Here is a 27,778-nt window from a genome sequence, read left to right on the forward strand (position 1 = left end):
AGCAAAATATTAAAAATATGTGTAAAACGGGACAGATAATCCTAACCGGCTTATGTAGGTGAGATTCTTAACGTGAGCTAACTCGGAGTGCATGCAAATTCGATTTGGAGCTGAAGTTGGGAGACGCCATTCAGTTATCTTGAATCAAATTCGTGAAATTATACAAATATTGTATTTAAACCAAAATATCAAGGATTTGGATGAACTGACAGAAAAGTGTTATATGGGTGAAATGTAGACCAGAATGTTCTCTATAATTTTGCCGTAGAACTTGATCTCATTGATTACTCAGAAGCCAAGATAAGCGAGGTTTTTTGTTTCTTAACTCGTTTTTTCATCCAGAGTTCCCCAAGTAGTCATTTGTTGAACTTCAACTATATCAAAGAATTGTTGTATTTTGCGGGACTTTCCATTTAAACCCCTATTTTAAGTGTCTCGGTGGAGTAGAGGCAGTCAAATTGGCATCTGAGTGATTTCAAAGCGTTATTATTGGAAAAATCAATTTTTTCACACTTAAACGGCAAAATCGGAGTGATAGCGTAGTCTGACCGGAAAATGATGTATGGACGAAATGTAGAGACAAATGTGCTCTACAATTATGTTGAAGTAATCATCAAAATCGGTTCAGCGACAGTCGAGATAATTGAGGTTATGTGATATTGAAATTGGTTTTTCGACTGTGGCGCCCCTGGTGTTGGTCCCACGAAGTTCAAATATTCTAGAAAGTTGTAGCATTTGGTGAGATCTTTCGTTTAAGCCCTCATTCATCAAAATCGGTCACATAGAACCGGAGATATGATTTTTTGAATTTCGTGAATTTTGACCCCTCATATCTCCGGTTCTATTGAAACCACAGCGCGCATACGCACCATTTTGGAAACGTCCTAGACTGGACTACAACATACTAAAATTTCATTAACTTGCATAATGCCGTTTTTGAGAAAAGTGACTTTGAATTTCGATGAATTTTGACGCTATCACAGCGCCACCTGTGGTGACTTTTTGAACTTCCATCTGAAAGTGCTCATCGAGACGAAACCAAAAAGGTAAAATTTATGTCGCTATGTTAATTAGAACCGGAGATAGAGGCCGGTCAATGTTCGAACTTTGACCCCTTATAGCTCGGGTCAGGGGTTATGGATCGACTTAAGGTTTTTTTTGTTTGATAGGTATAATCAACGGCTACAGCATACTAAATTTTCAGCCCGATTGCATAAGGAATTTTTGAGTTATTTAACTTTTAAGATTTAAAAATTTTCTTTTTAAAAAAAGCTCCCCTAGCGGTGGTTTTATGAACTTGCGATGTAAGAAGGGGAAGTGGCATTTCACGAGAGCTTTCCAAAAAGCCCTCACTTTTTAAATTCTGACAATTAGAACCGGAGTAATGGCCATTTTAAGAAATTTTTTTTTAGACCCTTATAGCTCGGGTCAGGGGGGTCGGGGGACCTTAAGTTTGGTATTGATGGAAAGCTCTAAGGCCCAGCTATAACATACTAAAATTTGAGTCCGCTGAATGCCATAGGGGCGGAGCTATTGAGAAAACAAAAAAAGGGGGGTCTTCAAAATGGCGGAAGGAGGGGTGGGGGGTGGGGGGTCTATGCACCAAGTTGCAATTTTCACCCGATATATAACCTTTGCCGAAAACCGCAAGTCGATATCTTTTTTAGTTTAGGAGCTATTAAGCTCCAAAGAGCGGCCGGCCGGCCGGCCGGCCGGCCGGGAACTAACTTAGCCACATATATATTCGGAATCAGGAAGTGGCGAAACACATTTTGGCCAAATTTGAGGTCGATCGGACGACATGAAATTTTGTTAGGATTATAGTAGGTGAGATTGTTAAGAATCTCACCTAATATTTTTTTGAGTTTTTTTTTTAAATTGTCCTGGTCGAATTTTTCATCCAGATTAAATAAATTATTAATTTCTAACTATGAGAAGTGCATGAAGCGCAGGAACTGCTGGAAGTATTGCAACATTTTCGAGAGTGTTGCGAAGTTTTGGAAGTGCGAAGGCCTCTTCCATACAAATCGTGGAAGTACCTGGAAGTGGTGTACACATTTTTACGCAAATATCTCCCCCTTGGTTTGTAAACATGTTTTCAAAATTTTCTATAGGAATGAGGGAGATGGCTAGATCTAGATCTCACTCACTCTCATTAAAATGTCAAAAACATGTTTACAAACAAAAGTTATTGTGCGTTGGGCATAAGAGCTTGAATTCATTTTTTTTTATGTTGATAGAAATTAGATAAAAATTACTGTGTTTTTTGTCGTTTTTGACCCACGTAACCCCTTAATAGTGTTGAACTGAGAAGAATTTGAATGAGTGAAATCACTCGGTGATGAAAATATTTTATTTTTAAAGAAGGTCAAATGGATGAAATTAATTGTCTTATGAGCTACAAAAAGACATAAAACATTTAACTCTTTCGCGTCACACTTTTATTCAGCAGATGAATTCATGTAAAATTGAGTTTTTCCTAATGCTTTATGATCAAATATAATAGTTTAAAGGGGGGAAAAATTTTCCATTGCGTGAAAACTTGGAAAACCACGGGTCATATATGACCCTATTGTCCTCAAGGGAAGTGTACATACCATTTTCAAAATCTATATCACGGGCTTTTTAAGAGTTTTTTTGCTTGAAGTTATTAATTAATGAACACTGTACTCCTGGTGTTCAAGGAATCTTCCTGGTAATCCCTTGAACAGTCACTGTCACAATATTTTGAGTGGTATTTGGCAAAAATAAACTTATCCACATATTTATTCACACACAATACAATTGCACAATATGAGACGCTTGCAGAATACTCTAAAATATTGCAAAATATGTTATAATTCATCAGATATAAGATGAAATGTCCAGGAGCAAGATGTCCCACCAAACAAAGAAAAACAATGTCCCAACTACATTTCGCTATAGGTTAGGGACGAAAACACTGTTACCCTTGCCGACAATAGGGTCATATATGACCCGGAAAATTCTACACGCTTTTCTGGAAAATTGAGAGTAATTTATTATATCAAAATATGCAATATACAATCTTTGGATATTCTATTTTGTGTTTCTAAAGAACTTTTTGGTGAAAAAAATAAATGAATATAAAAAATTTTGAAAAAAAGTCATTTCACAAAGTTCGAAATTAGTGATTTTTTATCTCAAATATTTTCTTTTCCTGAATATCTGGAGTCTTGAGAAAATTAGCCAAGAACTTACATCCTTCTATTATGATATCGTGCACAAACCGATAGATTTCAATTAATGTAAATAGTCAAATAAAAATTGTTTTTTCCCCGGGTCATATAGATGAGCCCAATGACGCGAAAGAGTTAAGAGAGTTGCTGAGGAGTCCCTTATCCGCCACTGAATAAGTAAAATAAATATCCAATTGATATTCATTTTGTAGAAAATTCATTTTCTATAACTTTATCGAAGACCATTATTTTACACTTTTCCTCTGTCTTAATTTAAAAGTGACCTTTTCATGTTGTTTTTAGTTTCTTTTTCTGCCATGACCTGTCTTGCCTAAAACAATATTATTTTTTTAAAATGAATTTTGAGAAGTATCATTGTCATTATACGTGATTCTGGAGGAGAGCTCTAAGAGAATTTTGTTTAAATGAGGATCAATTTATTAATGATTTCAAAGATGTTCCACGACAATATTGTACAAAATAAATGCTATTTAGTTGCCCCTTAATGTTGTTAATCAACAACCGTCACATATTTTTTGAATTTTAAATTTGCTGCTACAGAGCCCTCTCTTTTGGAATTGCTCAAATATTTTTATCTTATCACGAGTTTTTGTTGTCACATTGCATGCGCGCAAAAAGTGTTGCTTGATTTTTCTGAGAAAATGCCTCCCAAGAAGAGAAAAGCCCCTGCGAAATCCAAGGTAAATCTTAAAATTACATATGGTAGTGAAATTTGTGTAACAGCAAAATCCCTTCATCTTTCAGACAGAGGATTCTCCGAAAAAGGTCAAAAAAGAGGAATCCAAGGCCACTGACTGCGATGGCATCATCCGCTTTGAAATCTGCTCTTCTTGACGCGTATTCAGGACGAGGGCTAACCAAATTTTCACTAATTTGTGTACCCTCTTGTCAGATCTCAAGCTGGAGCAGGAAATTGTTACTGGAGTTCGGGGTTCATTTGAAATTTTTGTGAGGAAATCCAAATCTGATGGAAAAGGGGTGAATGTGTGGACAGGTGTGAAAAAAGGCCCTCCCCGGAAGGAAAAATTCCCCGAGGCAGAAAATCTAGTTGCTGCCTTGGAGAAAGCCTTGAAGTAATTACGGGTATTTTTGGAGCTACTGGAGATATTCTACATTGGACAATCTCTATCTGGGTGATTCTTGTGACGAATGAGGGGCAAATTGCTACCCGGCAAGGCCCTCAATCTGAAGGTTAATCTACGGAAAAGTGGTGTTCAGAAAATATATTCAGTATAATAAAATATTTTCCTAATAATTACGAGACTTTTTAATGCAAAAAGTTATCTCTCTCAGTTTTATAGACAATTTGATCAAAATTTATTTACATCCCCTTTTGCGGGATTTAACTGGCAGCTGCTTCGAGTTCCTTCAGCACAATTTTTCTGTACTCATCGAAGCCCCCTTCGACTGTCTTGACATCCTGATCTCCGCACACCCACAGCTCCCTGGACACCATTTTAATCAAGCGGGCATCGTGAGAGACAAGAATAACGCCTCCCTGGAATATATTTAGTGCCTTGCCCAGGGCATCGATGGTTTCAATGTCCAAATGATTGGTGGGTTCATCGAGAATGAGAAAATTGGGATTGGCCATGCAGATCTTGGCAAAAGCCACACGGGATTTCTGTCCACCGGACAAACTTGCCACAGATTGAAGGGCCAGATCACCGGAAATTCCAAAACTGCCCAATTGTCGACGATATTCCTCAATGGCCTTCCCCGGAAAGTCCTTCTGCAGCACCTCAACGCAGCACAGATTCATATCCAACTGATCCACATGGTGCTGAGAAAAATAGCCAAATTTGAGATTACGATTGGTAAAGACAATGCCCGATGTCGGATCCAGTGTTCCAATGATAATTTTCAGGAGAGTAGTCTTGCCGGCTCCATTTTCCCCCACAATGCATATCCGGGACTGGAGATTGGCATTGAGATTGAGACACCGGAAAATGGGCCGTTTGATACTATCCTGCTCATAGGCGAAGGCTACATCGGTCACCATCAGAATTGGTGGATTGAGGGGTTCAACATCTGGCAATTTGATAATTGTCTCAGGTTCCTTCTCAACCGGCTGCAATTCCGGCAATTTCTCCAGCATCTTAATCTTGGACTGTACACTGGCGGCTCGATTGGCATTGTACCGGAAGCGATCAATGAATTCCTGCACATGAGCCCTATTGGCCATCTGGGCATCATATTCACGCTTCTGGGCCTTATACTTCTCCGTCTTTGTCTTCTCGAACTGCTCATAGTTACCTTTGTAGTGATCAATTCGCTGACTGTGCAAATAGAGAATGTCCGTGGGCACCGTGTCCAGGAAATTGCGATCGTGTGAGACAACAATCAGGGTATTTGGCCATGTTTGCAGATAATTCTCCAACCAGATGATGGCTTTGATGTCCAACATATTTGTCGGTTCATCGAGCAACAGCAGATCTGGTGTTGAAAAAAGTGCCCTGGCCAGTGCCAGACGCATCCTCCAGCCACCAGAAAATGTCCTCGTGGCTGCACTCTGCATCTCCTTCGTGAAGCCCAAACCACTGAGGATCACTGATGCCTTAGCCGGTGCTTTATCTGCCTCAATCTCTTGCAATTGTCGATAGATATCTGCCAATTCTTCCGTAGCACCTCCTTCCTGATCCCCCAAAAGCAATTCCTTCTCCCTTCGCAGTAGATTCGACCGTACGGTGTCCTGTTCCAGGACACTGTCCAGTGCAATTGTGTCATCTCCCACAACTTCCTGTTCCACATGCAGCACCGTAATATGCGGCGGAATCTGAAGCTGTGAACTGGAGATCATTCGCAGCAATGTGGTTTTACCCAGACCATTGCGTCCCACCAAACCATAACGCCGTCCTCCAGCCAGATTGAGGTCAGCATTCCTCAGCAGCACCTTGTCCCCGAAGCTAATGTCAAAGTTCTCAATCTTAAAGTCCATACTCCTGCCCACACCTTTGGCCTGCATCTTGTTATCCTTCTTACTGATCATTTGGGATGCCGAAGCTGTCATAAGTTGCACAGGAGGTGGTTTTGCTGGCTTAACATCCTGCCGCTTTTCCTGCTTCTGCTGCAACTTGGCCTCAGCCTTTTCCAGCTTCTTAGCATCGACTTTCGTATTCCCCGCCCCTTTTCCAATCACCCAGATACTATTGATATCCTTCATTGTGTCAATGTCACGATTTGCCATCTCTTCCAACTGCACTGGAGCATCCAAAATCTTTTTCTGACTACCTTGGTAGGCATTGCCAGACAGTGACACTTTGTTATACAGCAACTGACAGATCTCCCTGATATCCTCTTCGGATTTCTCTCGGGCAATCTCATGCAGCACCTCACCCACAGCATCGTACACATCATTCCCAGTGAAGAAATCATCATTGCTGCCCTCCATAACTTCCTCAATGTATTGAATTACCACAGAATCAATAAGGGGGAACCTCTGACAAAGTATTTCCTTATAGCTTCCCATCTTCAAAACTGGATTTCTCGCTATTGTGAAATTGATCTTTAGATGGACCAGAGATAATCAATCATACTACACTTATCACACGTTTAATGTTGAGGAAAATGTTCCTGAAAAATGGACAAGATCAATGACATTTTCATTAGCAACACCAAAAAGCACATTTTTTTACGCAGAGATTTATTTAACTCAACTCACCGCTCTTAGCATACAGATGTGTAAATAAATATGAGGAATCTATTGGTATCTAATAAATACAGCAATACAGGCTATAAAAGTTCTAAATTTTACACTAAAATCCACATAAAATTCACTCCTTTTCCTACAAATTTCTCACCAAACTGTAAACATGCCACGATGACAAATTTACTAAACTTTTCAAATTAATCGTTAAAACACTGTAATTTTTTTTAGAGGTTTGGGCGGGTTTTATATGAGGTTTGGGACCTTTGGGACTATGAACGACATGAAACAATTGGGTTTTTGGTTCCCAAAGAAATGTTCCAATCTTCCAAAAATATGAAATACGCTCAGTCCCTGCATTAAGTTCTTCGGGATTATGCTCCTGACGGAATTATGCACATTATGCAAATTTGCCTACCATAGTCAATTTCGTCAGTTAAATCAGCATTTGTCGTAACTTCCTTTTGACAACTTTTCAGGAGACGAAATTTTCAGTTCAATATTATTTTTCTTAAAAATGAGCCCCGAATGCGATACTTTTGAGTCAAAATAATAAAAGTGGCACTAATAAACTGTAAGTTACAGTAGAGTCTCTCAAATCTGAATCTCTCAAATTCGAACGCCGTTTGGATTCAAAACGTCAATTGTGAGGTTATGTTAGAAAGTTCGTATTCTAGGTGAATGAAAATCATATTTATGTGCTTCTTCCTGAATGTTTACATACATTATGGTCGTGTAAAATGAAAAGGAAGTATGTTACCACTAAGACTTGCGAGAAAGTACGGCAATTTGATTCAAAGTACAATTTAATCTCACACAAATTTCGTTAGTTTTGAAAAAATCGTTCGAATTTGGGAGGTGAGAAATGTCAAAAATACCCCCCGAGCGTTCGAATTTAGAAGACTCTACTGTAACTCGAGAAAATCCTTATAAAATTATTTAAAAGCTGCAATATTGATAAATATGTTAGAAGAAAGACAATAATATTTTATCGTAACTTCCATCGTTTGTAAAGCCGTAACATCCAATGTATGGAGATTCTGAAAGTTACGACAATTTTCTAAAATGCATTATATCAATTTGAATTATTCTAGTGATAGTAAGCGCCTTTATTTGACTAAATTAATTAATTAAATTCTTATCTACTGTTATTCCTATCCCTAAAAGCTTTTATTTAATAAGTTTTATTGAATAAATTTTGTGCGCCACGTCGCTTGTTTTGTTTTGAATTAATGACAGATGGGTAGGGATTTTTTCTCACTTTTTTCTCTCAAATATTGAATTAAAATGATTTCATATTACACTATTCGCATTGTCTTTCGATATTTGGAAGAGTTTGTAAACGTTTTATTGAGAAATATTGCAATTTTACTGCAAATTACAAGCCACGCAAGTAAGCAAAAGAAGTTACGGCAAATGCTGATTACTGAAAAATTTGTATGGAAATTTGTCGTAACTTCCCCAAAAATGGAAGTTACGACAAATTCTGATAAATTTTTCTTAATTAAGGGCACTTACGATAATTTTTGTATAAAATAATTTTTATTGGGCTTATAAAAGTTTCTTTTCACAAGTGCGTTTAATAAACAAAATTACGCTGTTGAATTACGCTAAATGAAGTTACGATAAATGCTGATTTAACTGACGATTTATGAAATCATTTTTGAAATACGCCTGAATGTATACCATTTTGTAACGCAGAAAATTTAAAGACACTGCTTATTTTACAGAATAAAGCTTTAATTTCTTTTATTATTTTCTCCCAGCAAAACAGAAGCAGTACATTTTCATAGAAAAAGAAAGTTTAGTGAAAATCCTTGTTTAACTATTTACGACAAGTCTATTGATTATAAAGAATCGCATAAATTTTTAAGAGTATACTTTAATAATAAACTAAACTGGAAATCCCATGTAATGTACATTAAATCCAAACGCAGCAAGAATTTAAATAATTATGAAGTGCGTTTCAAATCATAAATGGGGAGGAAATAGAAGAACTTTGGGTCAAGTTTGCTGTAATTTTTCCAAAGTGTTGTGGTTCTCATTTTTGGGATTCACTATGAAACGCAAATACACGACCACTAAAATTCAAGATAAGTTAAGAGCAATTGAGCTAGTGAAAAACGGAGAGAGTGTTAGAGATGTGGGTGCATCTTACGGCGTTGGAAAACAGACTGTGCTGGATTGGGTGCAACAAAGAGGAGCGCTTGAAAAACTATGTTAACCCTCTAACGGTGTTTTCTTTAATATGCGAAAAAAGTTCTAAAACAATGTCTTATAGGATAATTATGATCCAATAAAGTCGAAAAAACCATCCATTCGTCATTATCTCTTTTAGTTTAGGCGCTAGGTGAGAAAATATAAAAATTTTTTGAAACTCTTTTTGCTTCTAAAATTCACATTTTTGGTTTTTTCAAATTTTTTAAATAAAATATACAAAGTAGAATGACATATCTTTCAGTAAAAAATAAATTTTTTTTAGTCAGATAACTTTAAATCTGTATTTTTATGGAAATTGGAAATGAGTTTTTTTGCACAAATATTTTTTTGTTGCTTTTTCTCTGACCGTCACACAAAACTGGAAATAGCAATAAAACGAAGAGTGTTCAAACTTTCAAGAGATGTTTATAAGACTATTACCAAGGACAGTATAGCACTTTTAAGTAAATAAAATCTTTATTGTCGTTGTAAATGTGATTTTAGTGAAGACCGCCTGGAGGCGGTCTTACCCGTTAGACCGTTAGAGCGTTAACAGCAATGCTAAGAACAATGATTCAATGTCAATGCGGCCAGGATTGACTCCTCAAACATCCGAAACACTCTTTATTTGGTTTGAGCACATGAGGGAGAGAGGTATGTATTTCTACTGACAAATCAACGTTCACTAATAAAAATTATGCTACCTATATTGTAGGAGTATCAGTTTCCGGTGCTCTTCTTCAAGCCAAAGCACTCCAGTTCCATGAAGTTTTCGAGGATGGTCCTGCCAACTTCTCTGCAAGTTCCGGGTGGCTTACTAGATGGAAGAAAGAGCACGAAGTGAAGCAGCTAACAGTCTGCGGAGAAGCTTTGTCTTCCAGGGAAGAGATGTTACCAACATTTTATAAACACCTCCAAGAAGTCATTGAAAGTGAGAATCTTGGATATCACCAGATCTACAATGCCGATGAGACGGGTCTGAACTTCAATAAATTGCCAAACAAAACCCTTGCAGCCTGAACTCAAAGAAGTGCTTCCGGATTTAAACAGAGTAAGGAAGGAGAGGATCACTACACTATTCTAGCTTGTGCAAACGCTAGTGGAACACATAAAATTCCACTTTTCGTGATTGGAAAATCTAAAAATCCGAGAGCATTGAAGAATGTGCGCAGATAATGTATCTATATGAAGTTCATTGCGAATACATACAATCTATAAATATGAAATAAAGAATCGATCAAAGATACCATTGTGTTTTAATTGAAATGTACTGAAAGTTAAAGCTGGAAAAGAATTCTGTTTTGCTTTACACACATAAGTACGTGTACATAACCAAAAAAAAACGTTGAAATTCAAACTTCATGCCCGAATTTCTCTGTACTTCGGTTGACGTTTCGGTCCCATATGCCCGAATTTGAGAGAGTCATACATAAATACAAACATAACCTACAAAATATTTTAAATATAAACTGCCGCCCGAATTAAAAAGTAGCCCGAAGTTAAAAGAGCCGAATTAGCGAGAGTCTACTGTATATTGGAAGTTACGTGTAAATGGGAATTTACGATAAAATATTATTGTGTTTCTTCTAACATATATCTCAATATCTCACCTTTAAAATAATTTTATAAAGATTATCTTGAGTTAACCTACAGTTTATTAGTGCCACTTTTGTCATTTTGACTCAAAAGTATCGCACTCGGGGCTCATTTTTAAGAAAAATAAAGCTGAACTGAAAATATCGTCTCCTGAAAAGTTGTCAAAAGGAAATTACGACAAATGCTGATTTAACTTACGATAAGTGGCCGTGGTGAGTACCGATGGTTCCGATACGCGGGACAACTTTCCGATCCGAGGTACACTGATGATCCCTGGTACATTTCCCTTATACTTTAAATTAAGTAAACTATTTTTTGTAATTCTCTTGAAATATTTTATCTTTGATTGTTCATCTTTCGCACCCTCTTCGTTTTATTTTAAACATCATAACAAATTCAATTTAGCTCAATCGAATTTAGAGTGCGAAATATAATGAGAAAGACATGCAAAATGGGCGAGAAAGACAAGGATGTAAATTTTTATTTTCATGAAATTTTTCTGATCTAAAAGGTGAAGTGTACTTCTACGGGTACTACGTGTATCGGAGCCATAATTAATCGAAAATCTCATAAATTATTTAACATAATAATTTGTCATTATAACGAAATTTAATAAAACGAAACGAACGTAATAACGAAATTTTACAAAATTTAGCTTTAAGTTTTTTCAATTCTGATTTTTTTCAGTGTATTTTCCAAAGCAATTTCGAAAAAAATCTCACACGCATCGCCTCGCCACAAAATAATCCAAGCAGCTGACGTCTGCTGCTGTCAGTAGACGTGAGAGTTTTTTTTTTTTGAGGCGTTTCAGGGAGTGTTCTAAGAAAAACAAGAATATGCAATAAAGTGCTTTACAATTTTGCAAAAAATATTCAAAATATAAAATTAATGTTATGTGAGTGTAGTATAGAAACTGATTGTGGAAATTTTCTGTAGAATTCATGGTAATTATATAAACAAAAGAGAAGCATCTTGCAGCTTGTCCTACTTTTTTGCAACCCACTCTCATTGAGATAAAATCAATAGATTCACTGGCTATAATTTTGGAAAATAATTTGTTAAAATTGCAGAGACAGTGCCAAGTGAGTAGACGATGCGGTTCAACAAACTCGAACTGGCCACATTAGCCACACAACCAAGCAATAAATTCGAGAAAGAAGGATTGGTCTGGTTCACGGACAGGGAGGGCTTCTTCCGACGTACAGAAGGTAGTACTTCGCCCCAAAAATGATATTCTCTCTCCCCCATCCTGAACTTGGTGTACCCTCTTAGAAACTTTGGATATTAAAGAATACCTGGACGATATCGTGACTAATCTTCCAACATGAAGAATGTCTCCCCAGAGAGTCATTATTTGCACATGAAATCATAAATCCTATTTACACAACACTTATTCTCTACGTACACGAATATATTGATTGTAAATAGGACGGAAATGATGTGTCCTGCTAAAATTAATCCAATCGCGAATCATGTGTCTTCTGTCCAAGATTAACCTTTTCATTGGCATTTTGCATTTTATGTTTCCCTATATTTATTGTTTTTGTTTTAATAATTTCATCTCTTCCCTTTCATATTTTATTGTTTACCCGTTTATTTTATTGCCCAATTGAATTGAACGAAGCCTCAAATATCAACAGGGGATCGGGAAAGTGGATCAGGGCAGCGTGGTTCATGGAAGAGACGAAAGAGTTTAAGTTGTATAGGTGGCACCGGCAAAGGTTGGAACATTTTTCTCCCCACAAAATTTGTTTTTTTTTCTTGTTATTATTTTCCTTCTTTTCTTTATCATTTTTTTCTTCAGTAACACCGCTTTCTAACATCAGAAATTTTGCTCACACATTCACAAATTAATTCACTATGTTGTGGTAAGCGTTGAAGAGCTTTTGGTGGCAGTGATTCTTATGTTAACCAACATTATCTCATGATCGCTATTATAATATAAAAAAATAGAGATAAAATTGATTTAACGTACACAAGGCAACAAATTGATAAGGGAGTTGATTTTATTTCATACTACTCTAGTCGACTCTTCAAACGGTAAACGGTCTTCATTCAGCCTACTCTGAAAAAACGTCTTGTTAACCCTTTAAGGACGATTGGAACACCGGTGTCCCATAAAGAAAATAATTTTTCCTGACTATCTAAAATTATTTTTTTTCTTATGTATGTACATAATTGTAAAGTAGAATGTTGAAGGAATATAGAATATTTTTTGCAAGTTTCTAGCTATTTGCTATGTATTAAATATTTAAGCTCAAAAATGGCGAATTTTTAAATTCTCAAATTCATAATTGATTTTATTTATTTTTTATACTCCCCATTTTTTTAAGCAAAACCCTTTTGGCAAAAAAAACTACAATACTCATACGTAATATTTTTCATTAAAGCGAAAAATATTATTCATTGGTATTGTCAGAAAAATTACTTGCATTTTGGGCTATTTTTGTCCCTATCGTTTATAGAAGCACGAAATACGCCGAATCAGACTCTGTTGGACTTTCCAAGGTTAGATGTAAGACTTATGATTGATTATGTTTTTCAGTTTAATTTTTAATGTTGATTTTCAGACCGTAAAAAGTGTCTCGTTGTTAAAGGGTTAAGAGGATCGAAAAGCCAGAAAATGGCGTCTCCATACAAAAACCCAAAATTAAAAGTGTATCAAGTCTTACAATTTTTGAGATATTTCCTTGAAAATTTAACTGAGGGTAGTTTTTTATATTATCTTTGAATTCCCTGTTTTAATTTTTTGAAAAACTGTTTTGCTTTCGTAATATAATTTTCCAAACATTCGTATACTCCTAAAACATGCCACAAAGAAGCTGCATTATCTCCTAGAATATGAAAGATAGAGAGGTATATTTTTTTTTAATTTTGTTCCTAAAGACATGCTCTACAAAATGCCTGTTTCACTTCTTTCACTTTTCATACAAATTTTCCAAGTATTTTTCAATTGAAAATTGTCCAAAAAATGACAGTTTTCATTGCATCTTTGTACCGAGAATATCATTTTTTCCGAATTAATAATTATTTTTGTACCAATCTACATTTCATTAGCTTTCAAATGGTACATTAGAATTGGAGAAACTCCTAATAGTTTTTTTGCAATTAAATTTTAAACAACATGCTCCAAATTGGAAATTTTCATGAGCTTTTGATAGCTTTCCGAGCTTCCGAGAAATGCTACTCAAAATTGTTCAGCAATTCGCCACAAGATTACGCGTCGCATTTTTCACCATGTCTTTCCTTTTCTCTCTGACCTTCAGCACGCCTGCAGTTTTTTGCGATCAGGCGGAGGAGAAAAAAATGCAAAACAACAAAACTCATCCACTGTGTGAGAAATCTTATGAATTACAGCTGAGCGAATTTTTATGATTTTCACGATCAGTCTCGTTGTTTCAAAAAATTGTAGAAAATCGTAAAAATTATGAATCGTCAATCGTCATGGGCATTTCACAAAACCAGCTAATATCGCGGTGACTACAAAATATGCGGATATAATTTTTCTCGGAGAAGAAAAAAGTCAGTGATAAGCCTAAATGGGCTTATGCTATGTGTGATTCTTTCATTGCAAATTCGAATTGGGGGCAAAATCGAAGTCCAGTCCAGATGACCTGATGCTAGCTGAGATTCATTACAGGAAACCTCGAAATGCGTGCAACTCGAGGTCGTTGAAAATTGAAGAGTGCAAATTCGATTGTCAGAAATGCACAAAAATACATGTAAAACTTTAATGCCAAAATGGCTCAGAAACTATTCCGCAATCCGCGAGTAATACTGCGATCTTCAAAAATCCGCGAAAAAATCCACGGTCCGGGAAAATCCACAATAAATTCTGCCGGCTGCGTAAATCCGTCAGAAATTCTTCGGTCCGCAAAAGATTCCGCGATCCGCGAGAAATTTCGCGGTTCGCGAAAATTCGTGAACGATTCCGCGATCCGAGAAAATCCGGGAGCAACACCGCGATCCACGCAAATACACGAAAAATTCCGCGGCCCACTAAAATCCACGAACACACCGCGATCCGCGAAGTTACAAAATAAACCTAAAAGTAGCGAAAAAGCATAACATGATTTCGAGATTACAATAGAAAACCCGATTTTGAAATGGAACTTTTGTGAAGGAGAGAAAAAATGAGACATGCATGTTTTACGCATATCTTTGTCTCTAAAAATTGATAAAAAAAAATTAAATTTTCAAGTGACAAAATTTCTATTTTTATTTTCTTCATAGTCCAAAATTTCTATTTCTTCAAAGGACACGTGCATTTGACACATTTAAAAGATAGGGGGAAACAGGTTTATTTTTTGGCCTTTTTTGGTACGGGAAAGTACTCTCCTTTCGAATGTTCATGCCTTGGAATAATGGGAATTTTCTTTTATTTTTCGTATGAGACTTAGGGGAAAGTCGTCTGCCTTTAAATGCAGCAGCCTTTAAATGTTGTGATTTTTTCGTTGTTCTCAAAAGCATAAATTATATTCTATTAACTATTAGGTAGCTATCCATCATCCTCACAAATCATCAAAAAATGGAGAGCCTAGTTCCTATTTCCTAGATGCTAGATCAAAAAAAATGAAAATGAGCTCTAAACTGTAATTTTGATGTTCCACAAATCATGTGATTTTTCATAGTAAAAATCATTTTACAAATAAATCTTCCATTGTGACACATAGAAGGTTAATCAGGCTTAATATTTCTGTTAATACATTTTGGTTCAGATGACACAATTTTTGTGGGTGGCAAAAATTTGCAAATATCACCCTGCAGCAGCCTTTAAATGCTAATGTCGTGTGCCTTTAAATCCTATCTTTCCATACATCAAAACATGTGAAATCGAACTCATACTTTTCTCTGACGAACGTCATACAAATACTTATAACCCGCTATCTTGCTCCGGCCGGGATGTTTCAAGTTGACAATTGTCAACTTCAATGGCATTTTCTTCCAAATTTTCAAGTGCAAAACAGTGCTTCAGAAAAATGTGAAGAAAAGTTATTGTTTACTGTCTTTTGACTGCAGTGATGATTTTAGTGAGTGCGTTAGGCTTCAATCTAATCATTTATAGCCCATTTACTTTTATTGATTTGATATTCTCAGTAAAAAAAAAAACATTTAAAGGTAGCTGCCTCGCGTTTAAAGGCAGACTATGCCAGCTGCCTTCATACAAATCGACATCACTTTTTTAATTTCCTCAGAAGGAAAAACTGAGGACTTGTAAGTGCTCAATGAGGTAATCATATACGCCGAATGAACAAGAGAATTTTTTGGTGTAGTAGAAAATAAAATCCATTTTGTGGATTCTTCAGAAACAAATCTTAAATTTGGAACTACATTTTTCGTTTGAAGGCAGACGACCTTCCCCTACACATTTCTATTAAATATTAGTTAGCTTATCATCAATATTTATGATTATGTGATAATTATTTATAAGTCTCTTAGGAAAAATAAAAGAAAAATCACGCTATTCGCAGGCATGAACGTTCGAAAGGACAGTTCTTTCCCCTAACCCTTACGATTCGAAATTTAAAACTTTACAATCTTGGCAGGTCAAACTAATAAATAATTAACATGACCTTTATTTTTCCTCCATTCTTTCCAAAAATCATGTTCTTCTTGGGAATCTTTAAAAACGCATCCTGCGATTTTTTTTATTTTTAAATATGTTTTAGAGGCCGACTCGGTGATAATTTCATATAAGAAAATACTGTTGAATCAAAGATTTTTCAAGGTCAAAGGTTAAAAATGTTCTATAGAGAGCGTATTTTTAAACCGAATAGAGTGACATTTGGTATAGTTCCAATGATTATGCAATTTCTTACAATTCTGAAAAGGGTATAATTTTTTATGAATCCATATAATAAACCAGTTTGTACCTTCAAGGAGTAACAAAAAGATTTTCAATATTAGTAACTAATTTGTTCCGAAAGTCACCATCGCAGCAAGAAGGACGTTAAATTTGTGGCATTTTTCAAGCTATAATATTTACGGTTTCACTTTTTTTTTATTCGAGATTGGCGAGATTTTTCCTCTCCTGCTACCAGCACTGGCACCTTAACTATAGACCTTAACTGTTAGACGAAACGGACGAGATCTTTTAAATTGCATTAATTTGTTCCCGATAATTGGAACAAAATGTCTATATTTTGGTTCCGACTTTTAGCAACAAATTTGTACTTTTTAAGAGAGGCAAAAGGATTCCCCATATTAGTAACGATTTTTGTTCCAAAAATTAAATCGTCCACGGACACCGAAAATTTTTGAAACGAATATGTTACAAATGTAGGGATAGTATTTTTATAAAAAAAAATCTACAAATTTGTTCCTGACAGTGGTAACAAAACAGTAGAGCGCAACAAAATTCTATTCCAACTCACAGATCAAATTTGTATAAAACGAAATCTACTGAAATTTGTAGGTATTCCACCGTATCGAAACGGTTCTAAAAGAAAACTTTTACACAATTGTCACTATTCTTAACAAAACCGTAAAGAAAAAAAAAATATTGGAACGAATAAATATCTTTTTTAGGTACATATTTGTTCTGTAACAAATTGTTCTAAAGAAAATTTTTACCAATATTTTGGTCAGTGTCCAAAAGTTTTTACTGTGATTGTGCAATTTGCTAACAATACTACAATTGGACTTCAGATTAAAATTAGTTATAGTTTCATAACTGGTTTATTATATGAATTCATAAAAAAATATACCCTTTTCAGAATTGTAAAAAATTGCATGACCTTTGGAACTATACCAAATGTCACCCTATTCGGTTTAAAAATACGCTCTCTATAGAGCATTTTTAACCTTTGACCTTGAAAAATCTTTGATTCAACAGTATTTTCTTATATGAAATTTTATCACCGAGTCGGCCTCTAAAACATATTTAAAAATAAAAAAATCGCAGGATGCGTTTTTAAAGATTCCCAAGAAGAACATGGTTTTTGGAAAGAATGGAGGAAAAATAAAGGTCATGTTAATTATTTATTAGTTTGACTTTCCCGTACCAAAAAAAGGCCAAAAAACAAACCTGTTTCCCCCTATCTTTCAAATGTGTCAAATGCACGTGTCCTTTTTGAAGAAATAGAAATTTTGGACTATGAAGAAAATAAAAATAGAAATTTTGTCACTTGAAAATTTAATTTTTTTTTATCAATTTTTAGAGACAAAGATATGCGTAAAACATGCATGTCTCATTTTTTCTTTCCTTCACAAAATCTCATAATGCATCGCAAGGCTAAAAATCTGCCTTTGGGTTTTCAACCTTTTCAATGAGTTTTTTGTGTGCTCTGGGTCTGGGGAGCGCTTCGGAGAAAAATAGACAGACGATGAGCGTGAACAAAAAACAGTAGAAAAAACGAGACAGCTGATGGCGGGTGATGACTCTTTTCACCACCAGGGGACATCACGGATGCTTTGAGTAGCTCCGCGAGAGCTTGAATCTGGAGCTTTTTTTTCCTTGACGATCCTCTTAAACAAACAAATTTTGTCAAATTTTGTCAAAGGGATGTTATTAACCATTTTGACAAATCTTTTAGTTACATTTTATATGGAAAAACATCCTTTTGGCAAACTTTTAACTTCAGGAAATGTGTAATTTAAGACTAGCTAGGGTAATTGTACCAAATTTCGCCATATGCAAGCGCCAAAGTCCTATGTTAACCCATTCAGTCAATGTACCAGAAATACTAGAAATAGAATGTTCATATTTTGGGATTAGTTTCTTACAGGTTAATAGATGATTTTTTTGAAAAGAAATAATTTTTATTCATTATGGGGGTGCGGGGAGCCGCCCTCAAACATGCCTCTTAACGGTTACTGAATTTAAATTCTGTTCATTAATTCATTACAAACTCTATTGATTTAGACAGAGTAACTATCCAAGAAAACACATTGGCAACCAGAATTCAAATCAGAAAAGAGGATGAAGGTCAATTTTAACAAATTCGACGGGATGTCGAATTTTCCGTCCGCCATTTTGAGCAAAATTTTTGCATGACTTCACGTGAAGTGAGAAAAGAACAACAAAATGTATTCCCATCTCTGTCGGGCTATTTTTCCCAAGTAAATGAAGGACTAAAGTAACTAAAAATCCATTCCCGACAGAAACTCGAATATCAATTGCCTTGGAATAAATCTTCTAAAATCACTCAATTTGCGTATGATGTATAATACCATGGTAAGGAATGGGTTAAAATGTAACATTTTTTAATACAAATTAATTTTTTTGTTACTTCTTTTTAAGGAATGTTACTTGGAATCTTGTAGTTAAGTTATCGTCTTTGTGTTCTCTAAAATCATTGCTAACACATTTTAAAATGAATAAAAATATAGGCATAGATTTGAGTAATATTTCGGCCACCTTGATTCTCATAGTTCCTTGCTTTTCTGGAATTTTTCCAAACTTTTTCATATCATTCTCGTTCGTCGAAACCGTCGAAACGATATTTATTTTTGTTATTTTTGATTTGTCTTATCTCTATGGTATACAAAAACTAAAAAGTCATGGAAATTTAAGGAAGAAAAGAAGTGGCCGAAATTGCAAGCTGGCCGAAATTTGGTACACCTACCCTATCAAACATTGCCGTAGATAGGTCAGGTGGGTCAGATTCATTAAAGTAATATCGGTAAAATATAAAGTGTTTGAAGCCAGAGAGTGTGTGAAGCCTGAAAGACTTCCCCTACATAACAATTTTAGCTATTTCTTAAGGGGGCAGCCTGAATAGCAAAGTCAAAACTTTGTAATTTTTCGAATATTTTTTTTGTTTGAAGAATGAAATTTTAATTAAATTTTAATTTAATGAAATTTTCGACATTTCAAGTGCTTAACTTTTTCTCGAAAAAAAAATTACAAAATGGCGAACTAATGAGACGATTACTAGAATGTCTCGTTGCAGCACTTCCTATTTGACGGAAAATCTACAGCTCATAATTCTTGTCCGAGAAAAAAAATGTAAAAAGATTTTCAATTTTCATAAGTGTATTTCGTAGTTTAAATAAAAAATAAAAAATTGTTAAATAGGACTTTTTTAGGTTTTTTTTTTAAGTATAGTGCGTATTTTAAGATAAAAAATATTAACGCTGTAAAAAAATATTTTTTCAATTATCATTTAGGTAAACTAGAAGAGAATTTAATTCAGAAAAGTATCAGCCTTTATTAATTTTATTCGGTTCATAAGTTTTTTTTCTTAATCTTTCCCGCCAATTTGAAGGAATTATCAAAATGAGAAGTGGAGAAAACTTTGGTTCAAAGTTTTGGATGTACGTCCGAACGCTTGTAAATCTGCTCAGTGTTTCTTTACTTTCGTCTCCGTATCTTCGAAAATGCTTCGAATTGACTTCTGAAATTTTTATGGTCGTTCCTTATGCCCTAGACACACTGACGACTAAAGTCCAGAGACGACTAAGCTAGTTAATAGCCAAGTCAGTTCCTGACACTACTAACAAGGCTTAACATTTTTTGGCACTCACAAAATATAACTTTTCTGGGTTTTTATGCAGATATTTCTACTGAAATGCACTAGTAGTTCTTTGAAAATGAAACTACTTTTAAATTTACCTCACAATTCACGTATAACAACAAGAATTATTCACTAGAATCGCCTAAATGGACTTAAGTCGCGAGTAAGCTTGCACCTCACAAATATTTGCAATTAACAATAATTATTACACGTGTACTGAGACATGAAGTTACAAATAGTTTCATTTTCAGAGGAGTATTAGTGCATTTCAGTAGAAATATCTGCATAAAAACCCAGAAAAGTTATGTTTTGTGGATACCAGTAAATGCTAAGCCTCATTTGTAGTGTGTCATGAACTGACTTGGCTATGAACTAGCTTAGTCGTCTCTGGACTTTAGTCGTAAATGTGTCTAGGGCATTAGATAATTTATCTATCGATTTAAATAATAAAAAATATAGACCACTTTTGACCTTGTAATTCAGTCTTCCTCCTTAAGTATTCGCCTTTCCAAATTTTATGATTATTCTCTTAATTGAGCTCTACAAATTGACGACTTCAGTAGTGTCAACCTGTATCACTTTGTAGTTTTCTGTTATTGTGTTGAAATTATCAAAGATCTAGTTACAAAAACATGAAATATTTAATAGGTCTTTCTCTCAAAATTGTCCATTCCAAGATTATTTTCGGACTCCGATAGTATCAATAAATCCAGTTCGTGGTATCAATGTTAGCTAAAAATAATTTCTGGAGTCGCATTCTGTAACTCATGAAAAAAATAAAGAATAAAATTTACATAGTTAATAAACTTCAAAGGCGTGATTTAGATCACCGTTTAATCAAAGATCCATCACCCGATTTTTGTGGAAAAATCTTTCAATTTTGCAATGTCTTAAAAATATAAAACGTTTTAAGTATTAGATCACCTATTAATAACAAAAATTAGAATAGTAGAAAGGGAGTAGTGGGGTTAATTGAAGGTCAGGTTACAGGGAATCTGAAATTAATCTTATATATATTATATATGTACAGTGGCGGCCAAAATAATAGAATCAGCTCCGTAAAGACCACTATTTTACCTTGAGCATTTTTGTTTAAATATAATAATTACCTTACGTCAAATAAGCATTGTTTTGGCTGCTAGAGGTCTCTCTTTTTCACAGAATACATCAATAGTGAAATTTGGTTTGAACAACACGATAGGACCACTTTCATTAAAATTAAAGAATGTGGTCTTATACATCGAATAAGTTTAAATAAAGCCATATTTAGAAACCATAAATGACAGTTTTCCAATTTTTTTTGGCCGAATTGAATTTCACTATTGACGTATTTTGTGTAAAATAGAGACCTCTAGCGGCCAAAACAACCCTTATTCTACAATTCTAATAATCCCGGCCGGAACAAATGTTATACAATATTAGATAAATATCATATACTAATAGGGAGAGTAGGCCTACTATAGTCGAGATAGTAGGCCGATTGTAGGCCTACCCTCCATATAAAAGACTGTGTCGTTTTACTAGTGGAAGAGACTTTTTGGCAGCATTAGGATTGGTGTGACTGCCGTGTACGTGTGAATCACAAATATTAATTTTTTCATCTGATGAGGCAATTTTCTTACAGGAAACGTAATTCTTAAGCTTCATTGGCTACTTTTATGCCTCTTTTCATATAAATCTTTGCAAAATAGTAAAAAAATTTCACATTTATTTTCGATGTTATTGTGGCAGTGAAACATATCAGAGACACTGTAGAATGAGTGGAATATATCTCGGACAATTACAGGGTACGAATATCATATATTTTTAAATGAAAAATATAATACAAATCGGACTCAGATTTTTGTCAGACTAGTATTATGGAAATATGTTATAGCTCCGATTTTGTTACGGTCGGGTATTTGGAGATTTCTACTTCAGAATTATATCAACAAACTGGGAAAAAATACAAAAGTTAAAAAAAATATAAGCTTTGCAAAGTGATTCTATTATTTTGGCCGCCACTATATATATTATATATGTATTTATATACAACGCTAAGACGGCGGTGGCCGCATATACGCAAAATATAAAATTTACTTGAATAGGTCTCCAGTGTAAGCACAATAGTTCTGGGAGTTGTAATCAACGCTAAAACACTGAGAAAAAAAGAGGGTGCGATTAACTTTTTTTCCTCATAACTTTAACACTTTTTAGGTGTAAAAATATATCAACATTTTTTAATGTTAATTTTACACCTTTTTAAGGATGAAATTAACATGAAAAAGGGTAACTTTAACCCTCAATACACCTAAAAAGGGTAATATTTACACTGATTTTGGATCAATACTGCAGGGTAAAATTAACATTTCCGGAATGTTATTTTAACTTTTTCTGATTTCTCTCAGTGTACGGCGATCGGCGTATAAGGGGATGGATTAGGTCTATAAATCTCCATCATATTATAAATTTCGACACTTTATCAATATCTCACTGAAATTGCAATAGCTGCACAATTATAATCTTAACTAATAAAATAAAAAAAAAAATAGAAAAATATCACACGAATTAAAAAAAAAAATTTAACATTATGTAAAAAACAATACACTTTGTGTGCGTGAATTGGTTTAATTGTTGAATGCCTTTGAGAGAGAGAGAGAGAGAGAGAGTGGGTGAATAGGTAGCATTGATCATTCAACATTAGCAGAACCTTGATGTCTTTCTCAAAGAAATTCACCTTCTTGCTTATATTTTCGTAGTTAAACCAAATAGTTTGTTTTTCTCTTTCTCAAGCTTGCAAAAATTCACATTCATCCCACATTGCAAATTGCATTAATAAATATTCCTTTGTGTTTTTTTTTGTGTGCCCTTCTTGCAGTGAGTACTGAACGTTGGTGTCGCTTGCGTGGAAATTTGCTTTTCTACTTCAAGACGAGTGATCAATTTTCTGAGCCACAGGGTGTTATTGTATTAGAGAAGTGCAAGGCTACAATTTACAGTGATACTCGAGAGTCAGATGGATATGCATTTTATATTGAGTTTGAGGATGGTTTGACACAGAGAATAGCCACAAATTCAGAGGCAGAGCGTTCGGATTGGACAAGAGCCATTCAAATGGCTAGCTATGGAGAATTGAGGAAGCAGCTGCAGGTGCTCATGGAGAAAATTGAGAGGAAGCGCGGTAACACTCATGACCTAGACGTTGACATGCTACGCTTACAGAACGGAAGAGAAATCGGTGGGTGAAAATGGGAATTGGAAAAAAAAATTAGAAAAGGTTATCAATGATTGTTGTTTTAGATATCAACGAAGTACCTCTTTGTGAGTCTGCCATTATGTGCGATAATCTCCTGTGCGATGGCAATGGACGACCACCTAATCCATCAGTTGTTGTCCAAGTTACCACATCCAATCGATTGGGTTGGATCAAATATGGACGCACCGAAGTGATTGAGGTGAGAAATTATTAGATTAGATTAGATTAGTTAGATTAGATTACGTTGCCCAAAACATTACTTGGGTCATTCATGCAACGAATTGGTTTTGAACCTAAGAAAGGCACGCGGGAGATACAAAGGGCATCTTAAGCCTAAGTATCAAATCCCCGATTTTAAACAATCTAATCTAAAACGTCTTGAAAATGATCTGAAAATTCTTTTCTATCCAAAGTGGCAAGAAAATTTGTATTTTTTTTTTAACTAAATTCGCTTTAATAATTTCTATAAACTCAATCAGATTTAGAAGATCTCAAATTATTAAAAAATAATTATTATTTTGTTGTAAAGCGCGGGAGGATAGATCGCAATCCAAATCTCGAATGGATCGAAATGTCGAATAGTAAAACAGTAAAACCTCGAAAGCCGAAGTCCAGGAAGCCCAAATCCCGAAAACCGAAATCTTGGAAATAAAAATCTCAAACGCCCCAAAATCATGAAAGCCAAAATTCCGAAACCCAAAATTCCAAAAGTTGAAATCCCGAAAAGCCAAAATCTCGAACACTCAAACCACGAAAGCCGAAATCCCGATTTCTAGTGTCATAGAAAATCCCACGATTGTACGCGCGCTTGTTGTAGACTAAGGCAGTTTTTTGTATTTTCCTAAGAGACCAGTGAAGTTACTTTTGGAAAATAGAGTCTCAAAAAAAAATGTATTGTCGTTTGCAATTATTGACGCTGTGTTGGAAAGTCTGTAAGAGTTCAAAAGTACGAGTGCAACAACTAATTCAGCACTTCAGATGTATCTTCACATTTTATTAAGCTTGATCCTCTCCCTGGTTTTAAAATTCCTTAAAATTAAAACATTTTGCATTCTTGTCAAAGGTTTTTAGTGATTGCCAATTAACTTTTGCAACAAACTTGGCTATTTTTTACAGAAGCTTTTTCGTTATAGTTGTATTAGAGAAATTTCTCCAAAATTATTTTCCAACATTTTAATAATCTCTTCAATTGTTATCGAAAAATTTTCTTCCACTACGACACTCACAATATAGCCATCAATATTAGAGACCATTTAAAATAGAATGGATATTTCGAAGAATAAATCCCTATTTCGAAATTTTCAAAGCCACTTTTAATCATCTTTAGAGCAAGGACACAATCAAACTAAACCTCCAAAATGTTTTTTTTTACGAAAGACCATCACTTAGATTTATTCAAAATTAAGCAAACATTAAATATTACAAATGTTCCTTTTCGTTTCTCATTTTGTAAAAGTCCTCAAAAGCAGAAATCGACCTTTTTTGAAGAATACTTTTGAAGAGACGTAACACACTAAAACCTTTCCAGCATATGCAAAAACGTTAACAAAAAAATGGTGGATGTGTTCTATCTAATGGATATCCCATAACTACATTTGCGAAAAAGTCCCACAAATTTATGAAATCATCCAATACATATTACAATAAATTGTTTTAAAAAAATATATTAAATTAATTCAAAGTCAATTGCAATAGCTAATGTCATTATTTGCGAGCAACTATATGAATTTGAAATACCTGTAAAAATTAAAAAAAAAAATTATTCCGCTGAATATTTCCTCGGAAAAATTACAACACAAATAAAGCTGTAATAAATTTGAGCATATTTGCTCCATTTCATTGTCATAACCGAACTTGTAAAATTGTCAAAAAAGATCTTTTCAAATTACACTACCGTTCGAATTAAAAATCTTAACTAAAAGTAGCGTAGTCTGAAGAAGGGACAGATTATCCTAACCGGCTTATGTAGGCGAGGTTCTTAATGTGAGCTAACTCGAAATGTACTACTACTTATCCGGCGCTAATTTGCATCAACTCGAAATGTACACAAATTCGATTTAGAGCTGAAGTTGGGGGACGCCATTCAGTTATCTTGAATCAAATTCGTGAAATTATGCAAATTTTGTATTTAAACCAAAATATCAAGGATTTGGATGAACTGGCAGAAAAGTGATATATAGGTGAAATGTAGACCAGAATGTTCTCTATAATTTTTCCATAGAACTTGATTTCGTCTATTAATCAGAAGCCCAGATAATCGAAGTTGTTTGTTTCTGAATTCGTTTTTTCGACCAGAGCGCCCCAAGTGTTCATTTGATGAACTTCAACTGTATCAAAGAATTGTTGTATTTTGTAAGACGAATCTATAAATCCTAAACTTAGCTCAAAATGTTAATTAGAACCGGAGACAGAGGCCGGTCAATATTCGAACTTTGACCCCTTATAGCTCGGGTCAGGGGTTATGGATCGACTTAAGTATTTTTTTGTTTGATAGGTATAATCAGCGGCTATAACATACTAAAATCTCAGCCCGATACACAATGGAATTTTTGAGTTATTTAACTTAGAAAATTGAAAAATCTTCTTTTTAAAAATAGTGCCCTGACGGTGGTTTTATGAATTTGCGATGTTAGAAGGGGAAGTGGCATTTTACGAGAGCTTTCCAAAACGCCCTCACTTTTTAAATTGTGATAATTAGAACCGGAGTTATGGCAATTTTAAGAAATTTTTTTTGGACCCTTATAGCTCGGGTTAGGGGGGTCCTTAAGTTTGATATTGATCGAAATCCCTAAGGCCCAGCTATAACATACTAAAATTTGAGCCCGATCGATGCCATAGGGGCGGAGCCATTGAGAAAACAAACAAAAGGAGGCTATTCAATATGGCGGTGGGGGTGGGGGGTCAATGCACCAAGTTGCAATTTTCATACGATATATATAACCTTTTTCGAAAACCGCAAGTCGATATCTCTTTTAATTTAGGAGCTATTAAGCTCTAAAGAGCGGCCGGCTGGCCGGCCGGGAACGTAACTTAGCCCCCCATATATTCGTGATCAGGAAGTGATAAAACACATTTTGGCCAAATTTGAGCTTGATCGGACGACATGAAATTTTGTTAGGATTATAGTATAGGTGAGATTATTAAGAATCTCACCTAATATGGAATTAGTCAGAAAAGACGTTATAATCGGGCACTTCCACTGCCAAAGACTTCCAAGCACTTCATTTTCTCAACCGTACACCACTTCCAACCCTAATATCTCCCTCTTGGTAAACACAAAATAGCCCTGCGTCAATTAATAATACATCAATTAAATTTACGTTCATCCACTGTTTCTTAACCCTCTAACGGGTAAGACCGCCTCCAGGCGGTCTTCACAAAAATTACATTTACAGCGACAATAAAGGTTTTATTTATTTAAAAGTGCTATAGTGTCCTCGGTAATAGTCTTATAAACATCTCTTGAAAGTTTGAACTCATTTTGACTTCGTTTTGTTGCTATTCCCAGTTTTGTGTGACAGGTCAGAGAAAAAGGAACAAAAAAAATTTTGCAAAAAAACACATTTCCAATTTCCATAAAAAATACCGATTTAAAGTTATCTGACTAAAATAAATTTATTTTTTACTGAAAGATATGTCATTCTACTTTGTATATTTTATTAAAAAAAAAATTGAAAAAAAACTAAAAATGTGAATTTTAGCAGCAAAAAGAGTTTCAAAAAATTTTTATATTTTCTCACCTAGCGCCTAAACTAAAAAAAAGATAATGAAGAATGGATGGTTTTCTCGACTTTATTGGATCATAATTATCCTAGAAAACATTGTTTTAGAACTTTTTTTTCGCATATTAAAGAAAACACCGTTAGAGGGTTAAATATCTATTTTATACACTTTTATGCTACTAATCCTTGAAAATTCAAAGTTGATTTCTCAAATATTTTAATCTGTAGATTTTGTATCAGATTACCTAAATTGGACCATTGAAATACGAAATTTTAAGTCAATTATTAGATGATGCGAGCATTAGAGGCCTAGTTAGATATTCAAGCTAACTACTGATGATTTGAAATTGATTTCTCTGATTCCGTTTAAGTGTGGTTACTTCTTTTGGTAAATTAAACTTGTTTGCAAGCCTAACAGATAAGTTCGGTATAATAAAACCAAATATCCTAATTGTTAGAAAGAATTTACATATGAGATCAATATAACCGATGACTAGGAAAACGGGCATCAGATGATGATGGTGGTCTGATCAGATTACTCTTGTAATCCGGCTCGAAGGACCACGGAAGTGCACACATATGAAACAGTATGAATGGGCTGGTTTGTTTTGGGATGATCTTAGAAAGTAAAATTCATATAAAATTCGATTTATCCTAATTAGAAAATAATAAGATCTATGGCTAAATAAATTTTCTGCTCAAAC

At 34.7% G+C, this 27,778-nt stretch overlaps 2 protein-coding genes and 1 long non-coding RNA gene across 4 annotated transcripts in view; 2 read left to right on the forward strand and 1 right to left on the reverse strand.

The window, feature by feature from the left end:
• Positions 1 to 3,809: 3,809 nt before the first annotated feature.
• Positions 3,810 to 4,474, forward strand: LOC129807483 (uncharacterized). The gene is made up of 2 exons (XR_008752286.1): positions 3,810 to 3,898; positions 3,963 to 4,474. It is a non-coding gene; the product is annotated as an uncharacterized LOC129807483 (long non-coding RNA).
• LOC129807476 (ATP-binding cassette sub-family F member 3) lies at positions 4,462 to 7,052 on the reverse strand. Its single transcript, XM_055856768.1, has 2 exons — positions 6,880 to 7,052; positions 4,462 to 6,791 (listed from the first exon to the last, which is right to left on the reverse strand). The coding sequence occupies exon 2, from the start codon at positions 6,685 to 6,687 to the stop codon at positions 4,561 to 4,563; it is 2,127 nt and encodes a 708-aa protein (XP_055712743.1). The 5' UTR covers positions 6,688 to 6,791; positions 6,880 to 7,052; the 3' UTR covers positions 4,462 to 4,560.
• Positions 7,053 to 11,413: 4,361 nt separating this feature from the next.
• Positions 11,414 to 27,778, forward strand: part of LOC129807473 (inositol polyphosphate-4-phosphatase type I A) — a 32,134-nt gene continuing 15,769 nt past the window's right edge. The window contains exons 1-5 of one of the 2 annotated variants that reach the window (XM_055856763.1): positions 11,432 to 11,603; positions 11,730 to 11,867; positions 12,300 to 12,380; positions 22,975 to 23,334; positions 23,397 to 23,551. In XM_055856763.1, coding sequence (XP_055712738.1) covers positions 11,753 to 11,867; positions 12,300 to 12,380; positions 22,975 to 23,334; positions 23,397 to 23,551 — 711 coding nt within the window. In that variant the 5' untranslated portion in view covers positions 11,432 to 11,603; positions 11,730 to 11,752. Of the gene's footprint in view, positions 11,604 to 11,729; positions 11,868 to 12,299; positions 12,381 to 22,974; positions 23,335 to 23,396; positions 23,552 to 27,778 lie in introns of both variants that reach the window. The other variant, XM_055856764.1, reaches the window with a different exon arrangement.

This window comes from Phlebotomus papatasi, chromosome 3 (genome assembly GCF_024763615.1).
Source record: "Phlebotomus papatasi isolate M1 chromosome 3, Ppap_2.1, whole genome shotgun sequence".
Classification (NCBI taxonomy): Eukaryota; Metazoa; Arthropoda; class Insecta; order Diptera; family Psychodidae; genus Phlebotomus; species Phlebotomus papatasi.

Bases quoted from the DNA above. Each gene is read 5' to 3' on its own strand.
- LOC129807476 (XM_055856768.1), bottom strand. From the start codon at position 6,687: ATGGGAAGCTATAAGGAAATACTTTGTCAGAGGTTCCCCCTTATTGAT.